The sequence below is a fragment of the Dipodomys merriami genome, unplaced genomic scaffold (genome assembly GCF_024711535.1).
Source record: "Dipodomys merriami isolate MVZ:Mamm:240054 unplaced genomic scaffold, mDipMer1.0.p SCAF_7, whole genome shotgun sequence".
Lineage (NCBI taxonomy): Eukaryota > Metazoa > Chordata > Mammalia > Rodentia > Heteromyidae > Dipodomys > Dipodomys merriami.
Genome location: NW_027206290.1, coordinates 15813802 through 15836020, shown reverse-complemented (window position 1 = coordinate 15836020; position 22219 = coordinate 15813802). Strand labels below are relative to the sequence as shown.

Below are 22219 nucleotides of genomic sequence, written 5' to 3'. Positions count from 1 at the left end.
CTCCCCAGTTATCAGCGTGCTCAGGTGATCTCAGCAGATGCCACGTGAGGCACAGCTGCATCTTCAACTGGAGGAAATGGGCCATTTGTTGTCAGGACACCCAGCACCCAGACCTGGCTGGCAGCCAGGGGGAGGGGAGCGCAGAGGCTGATCGTCCACCAAGAGCCCTCAACCGGAGAAACACAAGGTCACCATGCGCCCTGGGCATGTCCCACGTATCACTTAGCTTTTTTTTTTTTTTTTTTTTTTTGCCAGTCCTGGGGCTTGAACTCAGGGCCTGGGCACTGTCCCTGAGGTTCTTTTGCTTAAGCCTAGCACTCTACCTGTGGAGCCACTGCACCACTTCCGGCTTTTTCTGTGCATGTGCTTCTGAGGAATTGAACTCAGGGCTTCATGAATGCTAGGCAAGCACTCTACCACTAAGTCACAGTCCCAACTTTTTTTAGTGCCAGTCCTGGGGTTTGAACTCAGGGCTTGGCACTATCTCTGAGCTTTTGTGCTCAAGGCTGGCACTCTACCACTTGAGCCACAGCTCTACTTCTGGCATTTTGCTGGTTAACTAGAGATGAAGAGTCTTATGGACTTTCCTGCCCAGACCTGCCTGACTTTGAACCATGATCCTCAGATCTCAGCCTCCCAAGTAGCTGGGATTACAGCTCATGGCTACACATTCCCTTTGAATCCACTCAGCCCTCATGCCGGTCTGGGAAGCCTGTGCATGTCCCCACAGCTGTGTAGAGTTTGGGAGAATTGCTCGTTCGTGATTATGCAGCTGCCCAGAGCCAGCCATGCAGGCTCGTCCCTTTGAGGTCTGCTATGGCTGGGCCACAGCATACACCAAGGCCACTGTGGATGCCGGGGAGCTGATGTGGAATTCTGTCCTTGGAGGAGGCCCTAGCGCTGGTCAGTAGCTGTCTGGTGCCTTCTGTAGAAAGCCAGGCCTGGATCCTAATAGGAGTAATCAAGAGGCCCATGCTTTTGAATGAAGGAGGGTCATTTTGTCATTTATCATAAAATCATTTTTTCAGAGTCACATATAGCTAGGTGACAGTGGTTGACATGTCATCCTAGCTGCTCAGGAGGCTGAGATCTGAGGATCATGGTTCAAAACCTGCGTGGGCAGAGAAACCCCAAGAGATTCTTTTTTTTTTTTTTTTTGGCCCAGTTGTGGGGCCTGAACTCTGGGCCTGGGCGCTGTCCCTCAGCTCTTCGGCTCAAGGCTTGCGCTCTACCACTTGAGCCACAGCGCCACTTCCGACTTTTTTTCTTTTTGCTGAGGAATTGAACCCAGGGCCTCAGGCATGCAAGGCAAGCACTCTACCACTGAGCCACCTTCCCAGCCCCCCCCAAAGAGATTGAGCCACCTTCCCAGCCCCCCCCCAAAGAGATTCTTAATTCCAATTAGTCACCAAAAATCCAGAAGTATGAGGTCCTGAGTACTGGTGTACACACACACACACACACACACACACACACACACACACACACACACACACACACACACACACACACACACACACACACACACACATATTGTCTAGCTCATGCTGAGCTTTCCAGGTCTCTATACTTTGTTGGCTTCACAGACATCCTACTGAACGTCTCCTGAAACCTCCATCCTCTGTTCCCAGTGCTTCTTCCTATGACCCTTCTGCAGCACCCGCTCAGCTTCTGGCTCAGGCCCTGTCCACTCTGTGGGAGGGGTCGGCTTCAAACTCCCTTAAAAGCAAAGCACCAACCCCGTATGCTCTGCCCAAGCACACATCATTAATGTGCATACACACCTTCCCATGGAAGGCTCTGGGATACCCTGATGCTACAGCTCACGGGCAAACCCTCTAATAACCACACAGGTCATCTCAGAGTCCATCAACCTCCCTCCACAGCACCCTCCCCGCTGGACGCCCCAACCAGGTTCCACTGCTGTGCGCGGGCGCCCTCTGGCGGCTCCCCTGCATGAGGACACCACAGAGACCCAGGGAGGCTCTTTATTCTGGGGATAGTGTTGTACTCATGTCCAGCCCAGGATCGTGGATCGGTGGGAGGACCAGTGAGCTCCAAGGCTAGAAGCAGAACTGGAAGGCCTCAGACACGTGCTGCTTCCACGCGTCCAGGCTGGGCAGCAGGGAGGAGAGGCCCATGGCATGCCACGTCTCCCCACTGGACGCCACCGAGGTCTGGTAAGAGAGCAGCTGCACGCCCGCCTGTGCCAGGAGGCCTGAAAGAAGAAATGTGTGTTGGAGGGTGAGGTGGGGAGGGGCGCCTGGGGAAGGAGCGACAGAGCAGACGCTCAAACGGGGGACAGTGGTGTGTTTTAGGAAAGACGGAAGGCACGATGGGGTGTCTGTCCAGCTCCCCTCTGCTGTGGCCTCTTCAGGCACAGCCTGGTCATCAGGCTTAGGGAGGGACCCCGGCGGGCTGACTGCCAGGATCAACAGGTACACAGGAGACTTGGACAGAACTGGCCTGTGTGTGTGTGATCAGAAGAGCTTTGAAGGGGCAGGGCAGACATACTGAGGCCCTGAGCCCTGGGCACATGGTGTGATGGACTAGCCTGGGACCTCTCCCCTCCCAACTCAGTGCTCACCCCAGGGGTTCTGGACACTGGTGTGGCCCAGCCTCTTGGCGGTCCAAATCTACACAGGCCTGAGGTGTGACGAGGATAGGGGAAGCCAGGCCTGACACAAGAGCAAGACCCCACCCGGCCAGCTCCCCGGCCCTCCTCACCGATCATGGTGGGCAGCATGGCAGGGTTGGAAGGCTGTGCCCGGAACAGGAGCAGGGGCAGGCCCTGGCGGAGAGGCACATCAGGCCTGAAGACAGCTCCGTTGAGTGCCTGGAGCACAGGCGTGGTGCCCTGGACAGCGCCCACAGCCTGGTAGGGGGCTCCAGCCAGTGCCACGGTCAGAAGGCATTCCCCGTCGCTCTGTGCGTCGGCCACCGAGGGCGCGTGGGATGTGGTCACCTGGAAGGGCGGAGCTGGTTATCTTGGCTCCTCCGTCTTCCCCCCCAGCCCAGAGCAGCTAACCACACACAGGGCCCGAGGCTGGCTGGAGACTCAACGAGCCAGTGGCTCATGCCTGCCATCCTTGCCACTTAGGAGGCTGAGATCTGAGACTCGCAGTTCAAATCCAGCCTGGGCAGGAAAGTCCGTAGACTCCTCTCCAGTTCTCCGGCCGAAAACTGGAAGCGGAGGTGCGGCTCAGGTGGCGAAGTGCCAGCCTTGAACATAAAAAGGTAAGGGAGAGCACAAAGCCCTTGGTTCAAGGCCCAGTATTGGCACAATCAAACAAAACCCCAAACTGCAACTGGGTGTGAGGGTACAAGCAGCACTGTATGGAGGCTGAGTCCAATGGGCCCCTCCAAACTTCTATTCCAGCGCAGCCTGGCTGCTTCTCCTCAGCTGTGAAATGTGGTGCCAAAACCTCCCATCTCTGTGTGTGTGTGTGTGTGTGTGTGTGTGTATGTGTGTGTGTGTGTGTGTGTGTGTGTGCATGTGCATGCATGCACGCATGCGTGCACTCAGCTCAGCCCAAGGTGGGTGGCACCTCCATTTTGCAGTCGGCCCACGGTTACCTGTCATAGGTAGGTAGGATGGGTGGGGCCGGCACTCTGTACAGAGCTGTGGGCAGGCCCTGGAAATGGGGGGCCAGTGCCGGTGGGGAAGGGTTGGGGCGCGGGGGGGGGGGAAGGGAGGGGGTGGTACGCACACTGAGGCCAGCCTCTTTGACCAGCAGCTTGGCATTCACCAAGTTCACATCCTCCTGCTTAGACTCGTCTTTCAGAAGGCCGACCATGACGGCAGGGCTCAGGCAGCTGCCAGCGTTCTTTAGAGCTGCTCCTGGGGATGCAGAGAACCGGCCTGAGCTCACTGCGCACTGAGAAGAGGGGCCCGGAGCTCTGGCCTCCTCCATCCTCAGGGCGATCTGCCCTCCTCTATCCCCCTGCCGTGCGCAGGCTCAGCTGGAGGAATCCTAAGTCTGAGCAGGACGCTCAGGACACTGGAGCCAGTAAACCACCAGAAAACAGAATGGGAGGTATGGTAGTGGCCGAACACCAGCGTTAAACAAAGAAGCTCAGTAAAATTGGGAGATGGGAGTTCAAGCTCTAGTCCTAGCATAATAAATAAGTCATAGAATTAAAACTTATGCATTAAACATCAACACGAAAGTGATGTTTCCCCATCCTATCCTTTGCCCTCTGCCCAAATCGGCATGTGTGCTACATTCAGAGCAAGGCTCGTCACCTGACTCTCTCTAGCTCTGTGACCCACAGAAGGGAGGGATCCGTGGCCTTCTCCCATTCCCTCTGCAGCGCCCCCCAGCAGTGCTGGGTGGCCACCCAAACCCAGCCTTACCCTGTGTCACCACCTGGATGGTACCCTTGGGAGACCCGGCCCAGGCACGCAGCAGTGTTCCCAGGGCTTCTGCCAGGCCAATCCAGGGCTTGGTGTGCGGGGAGAAGGCGCTGGTAAGCGCCTGCGCATTCACCTGGGGAAAAAGACGGGGGCAGGGTGAGGCCAGGAAGAGAGAGCCCCACTCCGCAGCCTCATAGCATCAGGGTCTGGTCGCCAAGAGCCAGCTCTGTGTGGAAGAGGCCCGGGACCCCTGAGCTCTGGGCGCTGTTAACTTCCATCAGCCAACAGGAAGAGGCTGGCTTGTTTCTGCAGCTCAGCAGGAGCCAGGCATCGGTCCCATTTATGTATAGTTTCTGTGCCTGTGTGTGTATATAGATCTATCTATCTATCTATCTATCTATCTATCTATCTATCTATCTATCTATCTATAGATATATATGTGATCTGTCTCTCTCTCTATATATAGATATATAGAGAGATATATCTATATAGATCCTGAGAGAACTTAGAATTTAGACAAAAAATTGCAGAAGCTTAATCAAGAGGGAGGTGGTTAATTAGCAATACATTGACAATACCCCTGCAGTCTCAAGACAACAAAGGCGACTCTCTAGAGGCTGGGCCTGGGAACAGCCACAATCTCTGTGGCAAGTCTACAATACAAGCTTGAGTCTCTACTCCAAGCCATGGGCAGTGCTCCCTGCCCCCCTTAGCGGACTCCCCCCGTTTCCACGATACTCACCACCCCCGCTAGGGACTTCCCCTTCACCATGTCCACGAACTGCATGGCGATCTCCTCCCCACAGCGGCTCTGGGCCTCCTTGGTGCTGGCGCCCAGGTGGGGGCAGCTGATGACATTCTCGTGGTCCACCAGCGCTCGGTCCCGAGGTGGCTCCTGGCAGGGCAGAGAAACTTCTAGATACTGGGGAAGCCAGAGCTCCATCTCCCCAGGCCTGGGTCTGTTTCCTTATGCAGGCAACGGGCTAACGTTCTCCACATCCTAACACTAGTGTGGGCTGCGTGCATCTGTAACAGGACATTCCCACGTTCCTAGCCAGTGGCAGCTGCTGTTGGTGGTTGCTGGGATTTACTCTGAAACTCATCTCTACCCTGCATGCGTGGCCTAGCGCCCTGGCTGGATTTGGCATGCTGTCTTGTTCTTTATTTATTATGTGCCAGTACTTGGGCTTGAACTCAGGGCTTGGGCGCCTTCCCTTAGCTTTTTCACTCAAGGCTGGTGCTCTACCACATGAGCCACAGCTCCACTTCTGACTTTCTGGTGCTCCCTTGGAGATAAGAGTCTCACAGACTTTCCTGCTCAGACTGGCTTTGAACCCTGACCCTCAGATCTTAGCTTAGACGACAGGTGGAGGAGTCGCCAGTGCCTGGCTGCTCTTGCTCTTTGCAGACACTCTGTACCGGCTAACAGCACCTTGGCTCTCACCTTCCAGTGTTTCTTCTACTTCTTTTCTTTACCTTGGAGTCAGGGTCTGGGCTTGAACTCAGGGCCTGGCACTCTGGGCCTCTTCACTCGAGGCTGGCAGTCTAGCACGCTCCCTGTCTCCCGCTCCCCATGCCGAGGCTGCAGACACTCACTTCTGTGAACACGTCCAGTGCGGCTCCTGCACATTGACCGGACTGCAGCGCCCGGAGCAGGGCGCCCTCGTCCACAATCCCGCCTCGGGCGCAGTTCACCACGCGCACGCCCCTTTTGCACTGGGCGAAGGTGCTGTCGTTCAGTAAGCCTGGAGGAGGGAAGGCAGCCCCTTGCTGTGATGGTGCCTAGAGCCTGCAGTAGCTCCCAAGGGAGGCCCGCAGCCTCCTTCCCCAACAGCCTCTTCCCACTGGACAAATGCCTCTGTTCTCCACTCTTCCTCTCTAGGTGCTCTGGGTCAACACAGAGGGTCTGGACCGAGGCTAGACTCAAGTTTAAAAACACCCCAGAGCCATGTGCTGGTGGCTCGCACTGGTCATCCTAGCTCTCAGGAGGCTGAGACCTGAGGATCACAGTTAAAAGCCAGCCCACGTAGGAAAGTCCGTCAAACTCTTATCTCCAATAAACTGCCAGAAAACCAGAAGGGGCACTGTGGCTCAAGTGGTAGAGCGCTTGCCTTGAGCTGAAGAGCTCAGGGACAGTGCCCAGGCCCAGAGTTCAAGCCCCACAACCAATGAAAAACAAACAAACAAACAAACAACAACAGAAAAAAAAAGAAAAACAGAAGTTGCGAGGCAATGCTCCAAGTGGGTCCAGGAACAACATAGCCAAACCAGGTGCCTGTGGTTCATACCTGCCATCCTAGCTACTTAGGAGGCTAAGATCTGAGGATCAAGATCTGATACTAGTCTGGACAAGAAAGACTGTATAAGACTCATCTCCAGCAAGTGAGCAAAAAGCCACAAATGGAGCTGTGGCTCAAGTGGCAGAGTAATAGCCCTGAGCAGAAAAAGATAAGGGACAGTATGGAGGTCCCCAGTTCAAGTCTCAGCCAGTACTGGTACAAAAAAATTAAGAAATAAAAGCAAGCCTTGCGGGGCCCTAGGTAGCATCCACGTGGGTCGGTGCGCATCCTACACCCACTGGGTGCAGGATCTGAGCACACCCTCTCCCCAGCTTGACACCAGCGTCTGCAGCAGGCCCACGCAGGAAAGACCCCTTACCGGTGGTGGAGGGCAGAAGAGGCGTGTGCACCGTGATGAAGTCGCAGAGAGGCCAGATCTCCTCCAGCGGCAGCTGCACCACGCCGAAGGAGGCCGAAACTTCTGGAGAGATGATGGGGTCGTATCCCACAGTCTGGACAAGAGAGGCAGACAGGGAAAAGGTGCCCATCTGAGCCACAAATCCTCTAGTTACTTCTCACCGTGAGTTTGGTGCCACTCCTCTGCCTGCTTTCACGTGTGCGTGAGGGAGGCTTGCGTGCACTGGGTCCAAGGGCAGTGCTGGCGTGGCTGGACGCGGTGGACTGCCCAGACAGGAGGCGTTGGTGAGGGATGACTGTCCTGCGAGAGCACTGGCCTCCGTCCCTCAGGGAGAGGAGGAGAGGCAGCAGTGACCGCAGGGCTCAGGTACGGAGACAGTAACACTAAGGGGAGTGACAAGAGGCGGGGGGGGGGTGCACGGGGAGGCAGGATCAGGAGACTGGGGCCCAAATGCATGGATGGGGACAAGGGTCAAAGGTCAAGGTTGAGAGGATCCCGTCCCTCTCTGACATGTCCGTTTTTTATTGTGTGTGCTGGTACTGGGGTTTGAACTCAGGGCCCTGCACTCCACGTGTAGCTTTGTGTTGGTTCACTGGAGACTCACAACCGTTTCTGCCTGATGCTCAGATCTTAGCCTCCTGAGCAGCTAGGATGGCAATGCCCACCGATGCCTGTTACTTTTGACATGAAGGAAATGCTTTAGTTACTTTAGAACAGAAGGGGAAGTGAGGACTTGCAGTTCACAGGCAGAGCTTCTGGGGAAGACAATGAAAATGGTTACCAGCCAGGTAAAGCTACCCGACCACGTATTTCATCATCCGCTTGGTAAGAAGCAGAGCCAAGGGGCTCACTCCAACCACCAATGGAAGTTTCTAGAACAGATGGTCCCTGGGGACCATCAGCCCACAGAGCGCCCAGGGACAGGATCCCCTGCTGAGTCCTGACAAGTCTTCTTTGTCTTCTGGATCTGCAGCCAGCTGAAACAATGGTGTTATTCTTTTCTGATCCTCACATAGTTTCCTCTCATGTCGGGGGGCGGAGGGGAGGAAGGGACAGGGACTGATTACAAAGTCACGCGTGACTTCGCCAGCTCACAGCTCCCTTCCTCCTGCTCTGCCAGGACTCAGGCTGGGGCTGGCAAGAGGAAGGATGTCACTGCCCGTGCCTGGTCTGGTGCCCCAGCGCCGCCCGCAGGTGCCTGGCGTAGAGAAGGGCAAATGGACATGCTCCTCAGCAACTGGCCGGGCACTGTCTCCATCGACTGCACACACCTGCCAAGAGTGAACTTGACCCAGGAAAGCCCAGCTCCTCACTTTCCAAGAGAGACAACCAGGGCAGAATGGAGCTGCCCTTGGCTGAGCTTCCCACACCTGTCCTGCCCCGAGGGGAAGGACAACAATGTCACGGGGCACAGAAGCCGCGTGCCTGCCCAGGGCCTCGTGCCCCAGAAGAGACCAGATGGCCTACTCTGCAGAAATCGGAGTATACCTTTGGTTCACAAGCTGCCAAGACTATTTCCAGGCAGGACCCCTAGGAGAATTGAGAAGCAGCATGTACTCGACTCAGTCCTACCTGGACTGTGATGTTGAAGCCATCGCTCCCCCAAGCAGGCCTCCAGGGTGACTGTCCACATGTCACAGAAGGGGCCCAGGACACTCATCTTAAAAAAAGGATCAGTTTTCTGGCTGCTGGTGGCTCATGCCTATATTCTAGCTACTCAGGAGGCTGAGATCTGAAGATCACAGGGTAAAGCCAGCCTGGGCAGGAAAGTTCCTGAGACTTTTATCTCCAATAAACCAGCAAAAAGCCACAGGGCTGGGGAACAGGAAAGCACGAGGTGACTGCAGCCTTGCTGTCTGTCCAAGTTAGTACTCCATCAGCAAAGCGCATCTGGAGGGTACCGTGTGCTCTTGGTCATGCTGAAACCCAACCTCTTTCTTTAAGAGGATCAGAACGATCCAGGGGATGAACCTCGACCTTGGTCTTCACAAAAGAAGGTGCTCCTAACAGCTTTGGCCTCCCCCAACTCTGTGTGCAAGCAGAGTGCACAGAGCACAGGCTGTGATTTCTATGGTGAAGGCCTCTGCCGGCCACATCTGCCTTTCCCAGGGGCTTCTCTCTTTCTATACACCTACCTGGCCTATTCAGTGCTGACTTAGCAAAGATGTCTGACTTCGCAAAGATGTCTGACTTCAATTGGTGAGGAGCCAGGGCGAGAGATGTCCATGTGGGAGTTCAGGCTACCGTGTATTTCCTATGTGTTCTTAGCCACAGACTTACAAGTTCTGGACATCAATATAAAATTAAGGGCTCGCCTATAACACCCCTCTTAAATCCACTTATTTTCTGCTCTATGTTAAACTCTTTAGACATGGGATGATATGATTCTGTTGTTGTTCTGAGGCTTGAAAACTCAGGGGCCTGGGTGCCGTCCCTTAGCTTTTTTTTTTTGTCGTTCGTGGGGCTTGAACTTCTGGGTCTGGGCGCTGTCCCTGTACTCTTCAGCTCAAGGCAAGCGCTCTACCCACTTGAGCCACAGCACCACTTCTGGGTTTCTGAATGGTTTATTGGAGATAAGAGTGTCACGGATTTTCCTGCCGGGGCTGGCTTTGAACCACGATCCTCAGCCTCCTGAGAAGCTAGGATTACAGGTGTGAACCAATCAGCTCCCAGCTTCCTTAGCTTTTTTTTTTTTTTTGCTCAAGACTAGCACTCTACCACTTGAGCCCCAGTTTTATATCTGACTGTGGTGGTTAACTGGAGATCAAAGTCTTTGAACCTCAGTTCTCAGATCTCAGCCTCCTGAGTGGCTAGGATTATAGGCTTTGAGCCACCGGAGCCCTGCAGAGATGATCTGATTACTGTCACAATTTTCCTTAATGTTTAACAAAAGTCTTCCAGGCTGCAGTATGACCCATAATCCCTGCATTTCCCTTAAAACCAACAGTGATAATAAAGAAATTGTACAACTATCGCTTGCCCAGAAATACTTCCTGCTCTCAGCTGACTGGCCTCCTCTGTGTGCACAATCTCCTGGATTGGCTGGGGGAGGGGGGTGAGCAGAGGGAGGAAGGGAACTGCTATTAATCTCCGAGGCAGGACTTGGCATGACTTCTGAGACAGGTGTGAGGTCTTCCCACCCCCATGGGCTCTACAATCCTATCAGGTGACCACAAGCACCTCTGCATCCCCTCTAGAAGACAGAGGCACACAGAAAGGACAGGAGAATAATCACTCCTTTTCTAGGCGGTTAATCTGCTGCTGCTTCCTAAATCATCCTGGAAGAGCAGACTCAGACAAGCCAGAGGGCCCTGGTATAGAAACAGGGAAAAGGTGAGTCGGATACAAGCGCCCTTTGCGTCACCGGGGTTTAGGCCCATGGGTCGCCAAGAGCTGAAAAGTTTCCATGCAGTATTCCAAGCGTCCCGCCATGATTGCGCCACGGCCTCGCTGGTACCTCACTGTTTCATCAGGCGCTCGAATCACTGTAACAGCCCAGCCCGGACCAGGCCTTTGGCTTCTCCTAAGCCCAGTGATCGATTCAGAACCCTCCCTACCCACCAAGAAGGGGTCCAATCAGTCACCTCTTACCTTCATCCCAAAGGATTGCATCCGGGTGGCCACCTCTCTCCCGATCCTGCCCAGGCCAAGAATCCCCAGGGTTTTTCCATTCAGCTCTGTTCCCATGAACTGTTAACCAAACAAAGAAAAAAGCAAAGAAGCCGAGTCAGCATGAGAGGCAGCGCTCAGGTCACTGGGGGCAGGGGGGCAGGGAGGTGGGGGGAGAGCGGGGTTGCGGGGGAGAGGGACCAAGGACACTGCGCACACCTTCTTCCGGTCCCATTTGCCATCCTTCATGGACGCTGTCGCCTGGGGAATCTGCCTGCAATGATACACAGGTTCAGTAGGGCCACCCAGCATCCCCCACCTCCCACCCCAGTATGGGACAGAGGGACAATGACAGGTCATCACAGTCACCACCACCATGGTCAGATTCCTGAGAACCAAGACTGCTTCCAGGTGCTCAGATCCAGAAACACTAAAGAGACTTCCCAGGTCTCCAGCCCGGGAGCACGGAAGGAGGTGCTATGGGAATCTATCCTGGCCATTATCTGTGAGACCAGGGGTGCTGAGCCTCTAGGCATTGTAGAGGTAAATGAACAGGGCTTAGGGACTCTTGTGTGTATGCTACTACTGGGTCTTGAACTTAGGGCCTGAGCACTGTCCCTGAGCTTTTATGCTCAAGGCTGGTGCTCTGCCACTTGAGCCACAGCTCCACTTTTGCTGGTGAATCGGAGATAAAGAGTTTCCTGGATTTTCCTGCCCAAGGCTGGCTTCCGACTGTGATCCTCAGATCTCGGCCTCCTGAGGAGCTAGGATGACAGGTGTGAATCACTGACACTCGGCAGAGCCCCCTTGGATGATGTAACACTTGAGCTGAAGCTGAAAATGCTTAAAAAATGCTTAAAAAAAAGATGGCAGGACAAATGTGCAGAGGTGGGGGGATGTGAAGAAGACTGGAGTGAGAATGGAAGGGGGAGGCCACAGGGTGCAGTCTCTTCACAAGCATGCACCCAGGGAAAGCCCAGGAGCACGGACCGCCCGCCCATGCCTGGCAGGCCCTTGCTGGTGACCTGAGACAACCAAACCTCTCTGTCTGGAGAGCTGAGGCCTCACAGGCTGGCAAGAGTGTGGGCAGCACCAGGCTGAACCGTTTCCGTTTCCTCTGTCTGGGTCAGCGTGCTTGCTTGGAAACCCCAGCTAACCAGGTGTGCTGCCGCACAGCCCGAGACTCACCTGGCCAGGCACATGATCATCCCGCACGTGAGCTCCGCAGCACTCAGGCTGTTCCCGTTCGGGGTGCTGGATGGGCAGAGAAGGGGGGGGCGGTCAGTCTGGACGAGGCCACTTAGAACACGCTTCTGCTGGGCACTGTGAACTTTGAATGAAGCCTCCCAGCTTTGCGGCAGGGCCCTGTGATCTGAGCTGTTCTGCCGTAGTCTCTTTGCTGTCCCCTGGGGCTTGAACTCAGGGCCTGGGCACTGTCCCTTGGCTTTTTCACTCAAGGCTGGTGCTGTCCACACCTCCATTTCTTGTTTATTTTCCTAGTTAATTGCAGATAAGATTCTCATGGACCTTCTGTCTGGGCTGGCTTTAACTGTAATCCTCAGATCGCAGCCTCCTGAGTGGCTATGATTATAGGAGTGCAATACCTGGCTTGGCTATTTATATTTGGGGTGGGGGGAAAGTAACTCTCTGGTTGTGTCTCCTTCATCTCCTACTGGGTCTCTTCATCTCAGGAGAAGGTTCTAAGGAGGAAAGGTTGTGATCTATACAACAGAAGACTCCAGAGTCTCTTCCAAACCACTGGGCTTTCCATGCTCAAGAGAGCTGCCTTGGATGAGTTATACTTTAACATCTCTGCCAACAGATGCTGACCCTAGGTTAAGGACTCACGTCAGTGGTCTGTCAGGATCACTGGGAGGTGGAGAACAGGAGGGGGCAGAGGTCTTATGCACACTAAAGGCCCTGGGGGAGGGGGATGGGCAGAGAAAGGACTCTGGATGGGAGAAGAGGCCAGGGGTGGGCTCAACACAGCCCGGAAACTCCTAACCTACACAGGTGTGCACAGCACTGACCTTTGCCCCCGAGTTTCTACAAAAACAGCTCACAGATTGCTTCTCTTCTAGGGCCCAGAGGGCTAAAACAGAAGCTGTAGTCTTAGCTCCTCAAGAGTGTAGGAAAGTGGGGAAGAGGGGAAGGAGAGTCACTCCTTTGTGGATGTGAACAAGGTCAAGCTACACAAGAGATAGCATGCTCACAAAAACCACCACAGTTGGGCACCAGTGGCTCATATCTGTAATCTTAGCTACTCAGGAGGCCGAGATCTGAGGATCATAGTTAGAAGATGAGAGAGTCTTATCTTTGACCCACAAAAAGCTGGAAGTGGAGCTGTGGCTCAAGTAGTAGAGAGCCAGCTTTGAGTGAAAGAGCTCAGGGAGAAACCAAAGGCTTGAGTTCAAGTCCTAACAGGGGCTCACACAAAAAGAGAGAAGAAAATGACAGAGTCGAGGTCAAGCAGGAGCAGAGAAGGCACTAAACAGCCTACTAACCCATTCTTAACCAAAGTTGCCCACGTGAACAATGCTGATGCTGGACCCTGAAACAATCTGACATTGTATGGACAGTCTCAGTCTTGCAAGGCTGCCAGTGCTGAGCTTGATCCGGTCAGGTCAGGTCGGGTCAGGTCGGGTCGAGCTGGGCCGGGCCAGACTTCCTTCTGCATGTCCTTCTGACTCAGCCCCAGCCTTCTCTGCACTACGCTCTGCCTTCTTCTAAATGCTGGTGATCCTACCTGGTCTCTACGGCCACCCTCAGCCTCTACGACTCACTTCATGACCAGGATGCCCTTCCTCGTGGCGGCCTCCAGATCCACGTTGTCCACGCCCGTGCCAGCTCTGCCCACCACCTGGAGCTTCTCGGCTGCATTGATGATGTCGGCGGTGACTTTGGTGGCTGAGCGGACGATAAGGCCTTCGCAGTCCTGGGAGATGGAATACCCCAGTCACTCACGTAGTTCCACCAGGCTTCCAGCTGCCACTTACCCCTGGCTGGTACCTGGCACCCTGGCAGGCCGGGGAGGATTGCCCACTAACACAGAGGTGGCGTTGGCATCCTGTCTGCCCACAGGAGGACAGAGGGACTTGGGCTCATGCCCAAATCTGCTTCAAGTTGAGAAATCTGTGGCTCTGAAACATCAAGTAGAAGCTGGGTGCTGGTGGTCATACCTGTAATCCTAGCTACACATGAGGCTGATATCTGAGGATCATAGTTCAAAACCAACCTTAGCAGACAAATATGAGACTTTTACCTCCAATAAACAAGAAAAAAACAAGCCGGAAATAGGGGTGTTGCTCAAGTGGTAGAGCACCAGCCTTGAGTCAAGTGAGACTGAAGTTGTGGGTTCGAGCCCAAGTTCTGGCACACATACACAAACCAACCACCAAGTATTCACGTTCAACAGTGACCACCTCAACCCACAGGCTCTGAGCTCCTGACTGTCTTTCTAGATCTAGACAACATCACTAATGCCTGTAGCCAGGGCCTATCCCAGGAAGGCCCTAGTGTCCTGACCTTGTGCTGAAGCACTTCCGGGTCAGTTTTGGAAACCCTGACATTCTATACATTGTTTGGCTAAAGTGGGTTCAACCTGTATGTAGGTCCACTTTAGATACAGTCAAAGAAAGAATCACACATCTGGAAGGCTCTACCTCTAGGCCAACCTCATTCGTTCCCAGAGATGAGTCTGAGGAGCAAATGAGGCAGGAAGGGTTCATTCCCTGGCCTGGCTCAGCGACCATCATTTTCCACACTGGACCCAGAGCCACGGGAAGGCACAGGTCGGGAATGAACGACCTTCACTTGCAAGCCTCTGTGTCTATGCCATGGAAAGTACTCCATACATGCTGGATGGCTGAACGAGACAACGAGGGAGTGAAAGGTAGACCTGTAGAAAGCAAAACATTCCTGAAACAAGAGACCAGAACGGGACCCGAGGGGAAGATCCCCAGAGCAAGGAAGTTCACCTGTAGTTGCTCAGCAAGAGCCCCGGCAAGATTAGGGTGAAACCTAAGCTTCAATCTGTCACAGACACCCTACTGGGACCAAATCTCCCTCGGAATCCTGTGGAATGTGGTTATCGTCACAGAATAAGGGCAACATTTGTCCAGACAGCAAATGAGAAGCTCCACAAGGTAAACGTGTGTACGCGTGGTTATAAGTAGTGCTCTCACACTGCAGAGAAGCACTCTCAAGGACGCTGAGCAGCCAGGTGTGGCTGAGGTCTGGAGGGCATGCCTGTAATCTTGAAGCAGGAGGATTTACAAGCTCAGAACCACTACCACTAACTACAACAATAAACCAACAAGAGCACTGAGCCAGGGCTCAGGAGATGAGTTTTGGTCCTGGGTCTTCCGGCTACAGGGTGGATTTCTCAGCAAGTCTTACCATTCCAATCTCTACTTCCACAGGTCAGGCTGGGGTCCTTCCGACCCATCCTTCTCCCAGAGCTCTCAGGGGAAGCTCATGCAAACCTCCTCCCTTCTTCCCTCCTTGCCACATGGATTCCAGACATGAAGAACCTCAAGAACCCACACCTAGGGCCGGTCACGTGCTGCATTTCTTGAGCACAAGCCTCGAGTCTACAAGTATAGACAAGTGGAAGCAGAAAGAACAGACGGTGATATTCTCCACTGTGGAGAGAAGACGGATAAAGACTGAGCTTCAGCACTGCATAGCTAGGTCTCCAGAACTCGGAATAACTGGAGTGACCCGACACGAGCTCGTGCAGAAGTACTTCTCTAGAGCTCCCGAGCTGCATGTATCCTTCACGGGCTGGGGCAGCGTGAGCCGATAGACGGTGCCCTACTGGCCACTGCAAAGACAAGTAGCCTGCCGATGGTACCACAACACCAAGGCTCAAGGAACCGAGGCTGTTCCAAGCCCAGTAAACACTTCCTTCCTCCTGCCTGTCCTGTCCTTTTCTTTCTGCATTTTTTTTTCTTTTTTAGTATGGGAATGTGATCTTGGGGCTTTGTGCCTGCTCAGCTTGCTTGCTTGAGTGGTTATTTTGGAGATGGAGTCTCTTCAGACTTTTCTGCCCAGGCTGGCTTCAAACAATGACCCTCCAGATTTCAGTCTCCTAAGTAGCTGGAATTACAGGCATGCATCACTGCTGCCTGGATTCTTCTCCCTTCCTCGGGTCCTTGGGTATCCAGGATCCTGGCACGAATCTGGCATTAAGCCAGAACAAATAAACAATAGTAAGAAACAGTTCAGATTCTTTTTTTTTTTGCTAGTCTTGGGTCTTGAACTCAGGGCCTGGGCACTGTCCCCGAGCTTCCCACTTGAGCCACAGCACCACTTCCGGCTTTTTCTGTGTATGTGGTAATGAGGAATCCGGGGCGTCATGCATACTAGGTAAGCAATCTACCACTGAACCACCTTCCCAGCCCCAAGAAACAGTTCAGATTAGGAAGGAGTTCAGCCACATATACAACGTGACATTGAATGCCCTGGCTGAGTACTGAGACACTTCTGTGGCCCACAAAAGCCTGCCATACTGACTCCCAAGAAAAGGACTCCTCCACCTCTCCTCCCCGACACACTCTACTGAGTCTGCCAATAATCCCGGACAAGGTAGCTACTCTAAGCCTGTGTTTTGCTCTGACCACTGGTATTGACATTGAGTTCTCTCTCCTGCATCTACTTGGGTCTCTTTACCTCTACTTCACATTCATAAAGTGAGGATTTTGTATTTGAAAGCTTTCTATAGCTGTATTTTTTTTTTTTTTTTGGAGCCAGTCCTAGGACTTGAGCTCAGGGACTAGGTATTGTCCCTGAGCCTTTTTGCTCAAGGACACTGCTCTACCACTTGCACCACTCCTCTATTTCCAGCTTCTTGCTGCTTAACTAACAATCTCTCGTCTGCCTTCCAGGGGCTGGCTTTGGACTCTGATCCTCAGATCTCAGCCTCCTGAGTAGCTAGGGTTACAGGTGTGAGCCACTTGTGCCCAGCTCAGACAAAAAGAATTTAGGTAACTTGAGACCAAGCCTAAAACTTCTGCTGTCCCAATCCAAGTTCTCAACTACCTCCCAAAGGCAGCAGCTCTAGATGACATCCGTGTCAAGTGTCAAGGCGGGGGGCGGGGAGGGGGAGAAGGAAGGTATGGGGAGCACAAATCACCCTCAAAGAACGGCTAGGGACCACAGCCTCCCCTCCTCTACTTACACAAGCAAGGTGTTCATTCAAATGCTCCCTTCTGGCCCTGCTCCTCTGCCGTTGTCCTCTTAGGGACACTCCTGAGGCTGGGCCTTACACTCTCAGCCTGCGGTTTCTGTGTGGGAGCTGGAGCCGCATTGGCCCGCCCCAGGCTTCTGGATCAGCTTCCCCGCTCCTGGTCTTCCCAGCTGCCTTGGAGCTGGCAAACAGCAGGCCACCGATGGCCTGATTTATGGCTGTTCCAGACAAACTGCTAGCTCAGCAATGGGAACCTACTCGAGTTCCTCAAGTTCACACATGCTTTTTTTCCCAAGGGCTTGGCATTGTGGGCAGATTCTGCTATTGCTCCTTCCTGGATTAAATCACAGGACAAGTCAACGAAGCGTTCCAGGTCAGGCTCCCCGGAGACAGGGAACTACAGAAAACAGAGTTCTCTGATCCTGATTAGCAGAGTGGCTACTTAATGTGTGTTGACTAAATTCAAGTGTAGAGCCTGGGAATTTGCTAATTTAGAGCGTTTGGGCTCTTGCATGAAAGGAATTATTCCCCGTTTAAGGTTTCTTCTGTGTGTGCGTGCAAGTGTGCATGTGTGTGCACTGGGGCCTGAGCTCAGGGACTCCCTCTCTCCCTCAGCTTTTGCACCCAAGGCTGGTGCTTTGTCACTTGAGCCACTTCTGGCTTTTTGCTGGTTCACTGGAGATAAGAGTCTTAAGGACTTCTCTGCCCAGATTGGCTTCAAACTCTGATCCTCAGATCTCAGCCTCCTGAGTAGCTAAGATTACAGGTGTGAGCCACCAGTGCCTAGGTAAAGAAATCTTTAAGTTGTGACTTTATACTCAAACACACAAAAAAACACACACACACACACAACTGAAACCAAATAAAATAATACTTAGACTTACTATCAGTAATTCTGATTATTGACTATTTTGCTCTTTAAAATGCTGATCATAGCTGGATGCCAGGGGCTCACACTTGTGATCCTAGCTACTCAGGGGGCTGAGATCTAAAGATCAGTTTGAAGCCAGCCTGAGCGCATGAATTCAGACTCTTTTCTCCACTTAACCAGCAAAAAGCTGGGCGTGGAGGTGTGGTTTAAGTGGTAGAGTGCCAGCCTTGAGTGAAAAAGCCTAGTGAGAGCATGAGGCCCTGAGTTCAAGCCCCAGTACCAACACACACACACACACACACACACACACATAGACACTGCTGATGCAGATCATGACTAATGTAACCACTTTCACTCCACTAATGAACTATATAACTTCAGTCAAGTCTGTGGGAAGGACAGATGACCACTAAGGAACATCTGACCAGAATAGGACACGGGAAACCACATTAGTCCAAGAGGTGTGGGGGTCAGGTGACAACGCCAGACCAGACGCCCGAGGGACAGAGTGAGCATAGAGACAAGGCTCTTTAGCAGGCTGCCCAGGGAGACTAATTGGCATTCTGGGCAGGCACACAGAATGCAGCTGAGCACTCAAATGGCCCAACAATGGCCGGTGGTCAAGTTCGCCAGCAAACACCCATCCTGTCTTGCCAAGGGCTTTCAAAGCCTTGAAAGTCTCCTCCAGTTTTCACACAGATTTCTACCCCCACTCTGTTGGGAATCCCTCACTCCAGATGGCTGCCCATTCACGGGGATGTCTCCCCTCCACTGGAGGCAAGCCAGGGGGAGTGGCTGGCACCTGGCCAAGGGCCCTGAGACTGACCAGCCTAATCCTACTGCCCTTCTAAGGTGGGGTGCTGAGTCTCTGCCCCCGAAATTCACCCAGGACTTTGCAGTAGGGAGTGGGCAGGGGCTGGCACTTTTAAGTCCTGTTCAGTGCCCTGTCATCGGATCCATTGTCTCAAGCTGTCTGCAGTGGTTCCTTAGTAACCTCATCCTGCGCCCCCTTTGAGACAGGGCAGACAGCCATCCGTCTCTACCAGCCAGGCCGCCCTGGCCATCTCCAGCCTGCTGTCTCAGCTTGCGGGGTGCTGGGATCCAGGCACCACCCACCCTGGCCTCACGGGAGGTGCTGGGATCCAGGCACGACCACCCATCCTGGCCTCTCAAGAGCTTCTAGAACACTGGCACTGGGGAGGGCAGGGCAGAGTCACCGGGCCGGGGGCTGGGAGCACAGGCAGGCGGGGCTCCAACAGTTTCCCGGGGTGCAGCTGGGCCAGGCCGGTGGAGGGGCCACGTGGAGGAGGACAGAATGGGCGCGCACGTGGGGTGTGGGGGCGCTGGGGGGCGGGGACGGCAGGGGCCGAAGCGGGCCCGGAGTGGAGCGCAGGGGAGCGGCCTCTCACCCCGGAGGGGCCCGGGCCGCGCGGCTCCCGGAGGCCCAGGGGCGCCGGGAGCCGTCGGAGGTCTTGCATCAGACGCGAGGCGGTGCTTGGGCCGCCATCCCCTGCTGCCCGGCCCGCCGCGGCCGGAGAGCCAGACAGGGCCGGGTGGGCGAGTCCTGGTTCTAGGAGGGGATCCTGGTGCGGGGCTCGGGGGGGGGGCACCCCAGGGCGGGGCGGGGGAGGAGAGGGAAAGGAACTAAGTAGGGGGAGGGGATGGAAAAGGAAGGGGGAGGGGATGGGAGGGGGAGGGGATGGGAGGGGGAGGGGATGGGAGCGGGACTGGGAATGAGGGGGTGAGGAGGGGAGGAGTTGGAGAGGGAGAGGGGATGAGGGATGGGAGGGGAAGGGGATGAGCGAGGGGAGGAGGAGAAGGATGGGGAAGGGGAGGAGGGGAAGGATGGGGAGGGAGAGGGTGGGTAGAGGGAGGGGGGAGGGGGGATCTCCGCCGACGGGCCCCCGCCTGCACGCGCGTCGGCGGGGGCGGCCGGAAACACGCGGCTGCAAACTGGGCAGAAAGTTTCCATCCCGCGGCGCCTGCGTCCTCCGCCTCTCCGTCCCGGCCCCGCCGCCGCCGCTGCTCGGCCGACCGATCGCGCGGGAGGCCCTGCGGGGCCCGGCACGGCTCGACCCGGCCCGGCGGGAGATGCGCCGGGGGTCCCCGCGCCCGCGGCTCACCCGCAGCTCGGCGATGAGCTCGTCCCGGCTCAGGTTCGGCCTCTCCACCACCTGCAGCCCCCCGTCCTGCAGGATCCGCCGGCAGCACGGGTCCAGGCTGTCGCTGATGAGCACCTTGCGCAGGCCGGCGAAGGCCATGATGCCCTAGGCCTCGGGGTCGAGCAGGTAGCCGGAGAAGCTGCGGCGGATGGCCGGGTGACTGGCGGGCTCCCGCGGCTCAGCTCTCCCCTTACCCCGCTCCGGGCCTCGGGATTGGACAGGAGCTCCGGGGCCACGCCCCTCACTAGGCCCCGCCCACCACACCGCGGAGGACGGCCCCGGAATTGGATGGGAGCTCCGGAGCCCCGCCCCTTCGCCAGGTCCCGCCCGCCCCGCCCCCGCGGAGGACCGCCCGGGCGCTCAGCTCAGGCTTGCACACCTGCACGGCCCGGGAACCTGGAGGCTGGTGCATGCCGGCCGTCCCCGCACTCTGAAGGCTGGTGCAGAAGGGTTGCCAGTTTGAGGCCAGCTTGGGCCACAGTGAGGTCCTATCTCGAAACACAAAACTAAAGGCACGCTTTATGCTGACGGGCTGGCTTGTATCTGAAGTAAGCAGAGCCGTAGGCCCTCTTGCCAGGTTTCTGGTGCGGGTGGCTCACACCTGTAGTCCAGGTGACTAAGGAGGTTGAGATCTGAGGATACTCAGATCTATTCAAAGCCAGACTGAGCAGAAGAGTCAAGAGAGCGAGGCTCTATCTCCCATAAACCAGCAACATGCTGGGCTGGAGGCGTGGCTCGAGTGGTAGCCGTGCCAGGCCTGAGCCAAGAAAGCCAAGTAAGTGAGAGCACAAGGCCCCAAGTTCAAGCCCCAGCACCTGCACATACATCAAAGAAGAAAAGAGAGAGAGAGAAAGAGAGAGAGAGAGAGAGAGAGAGAGAGAGAGAGAGAGAGAGAGAGAGAGAGAGAACCCCCTTATGGCAAACAGAATGAATAGGATAGAATAGAAAATAGAATAAAATAGAATAGAAAATCTAGCTTAGGGTTGACACCTAGGATCGGAAGCAGAATCCGGGGTGCTCCTAGCTGGAGTGGGAGTCAGCTGCAAGAACATTGCCAATCTGGGCAAAACCATGGGTACCCCCTTTCTGCACCAGTCACAAAACTCAAGTGATACATCTTCCTGAACAACTCTGCATTGTCAACCCTACAGCAAACCAGTTTCCTTATCAATCACTCTTAGTCACAGGTCCTACTGTAGAACCAAATGCTCACCATGAGGAGGAGGAAGCTAGTTTGTCTGTCCTGGGTGGAAGGTTTGCTGTTTCCACATTCCAGCATATTCTGGGATTATATCTGCCTCTGCAGAGGTGCTCAGCACCCCATGGGTAGGAGGTCACTCGGAGCGAGGATTCTATTCTGCTCTGCTGGGACGCACATCTGGCAAGCATCCCTGAAGGTGGTGGTTGTGAATCTGGAGGCTCTGGGCATCATGGTGGGAGGCTTGAAGAGGAAACACTTGGACTTAGATGAGGAAGAGGAGGAAAAGAAGTGGGACTGCAGTCTGGCCCGCTTTCAGAGCTACCACCAGGCCTTGCTCCTAATGTCCCCAGACAAAGTCCAGCAATGCCTGGGTCCCCCAGCTCCCAGCCTCTGTAGGCATGTCCTCATCCACAACACCCTGCAATAGCTCCAGGCTGCCATTCATTTGTCCCCAGTTCCAGCCCAATCCCCCTGAGCCCCTCTTTCTGGGCGAAGAAGATCTCTCCCTTTCCACCACCATCGGCTCCATCCTCAGGGAGCTGGAGACTTCTATGGAGACTGAATCGCCTTAGATTCCAGTGGCTGCCCCAGGCTTTCAGAATGAAGGGCTGGCCCAGCCTGGGCCAATCTCCTTAGAAGCTTTGAGCTCTAGGTACCTGGGAGACTCTGGCTTGGACATTGACACATCTGGAGTGGAACAGGAACCTGCACTGGCTGCCCCACAATCTTCACACAACCCCTTCTGTGCCCTTGGGTCCTGGGAGTACAATGAGTTCTTAGACCACATGATGGAAATCATTCTGGGGTCCTAAAACCCATCCACAAGCCTTCCTCCAGTCAGCCTTGGTGGGCTGGGTCCCTGGATATGACTTTATGTGTATGTGTGTGTCTAGACTGTCCCGCGCGTGTGTATGTGCGTTTACCACAGCCTTCTATGAAGGCGGCTCTTCCTGAATTAATTTATTTGCTCCAGACGCCTTAATGAGACTCTGTTGTTTGGAGTCTGCCATCTCATGACCACACTTTGTCCATGTCTACCTCCTACTCCCCCCTTGATCACACAAGGGGCCTCAGGAAAGAGGAAACGGGGCCAGTCCAAGAGCGACAGCACTGCGCAGCCAGGCTGTTCTGA

General features: G+C 54.7%; 1 protein-coding gene and 1 pseudogene across 1 annotated transcript; one reads left to right on the top strand and one right to left on the bottom strand.

Moving 5' to 3' along the window:
* Positions 1-1972: 1972 nt before the first annotated feature.
* Phgdh (phosphoglycerate dehydrogenase) lies at positions 1973-20062 on the bottom strand. The gene is made up of 12 exons (XM_070007524.1): positions 19848-20062; positions 13447-13598; positions 11852-11917; positions 10883-10937; positions 10646-10744; positions 7016-7148; positions 5954-6102; positions 5100-5252; positions 4358-4490; positions 3711-3841; positions 2728-2965; positions 1973-2218 (listed from the first exon to the last, which is right to left on the bottom strand). The coding sequence occupies exons 1-12, from the start codon at positions 19983-19985 to the stop codon at positions 2064-2066; spliced, it is 1602 nt and encodes a 533-aa protein (XP_069863625.1). The 5' UTR covers positions 19986-20062; the 3' UTR covers positions 1973-2063.
* Positions 20063-21316: 1254 nt separating this feature from the next.
* Positions 21317-21899, top strand: LOC138817022 (SERTA domain-containing protein 3-like; annotated as a pseudogene).
* Positions 21900-22219: the final 320 nt, after the last annotated feature.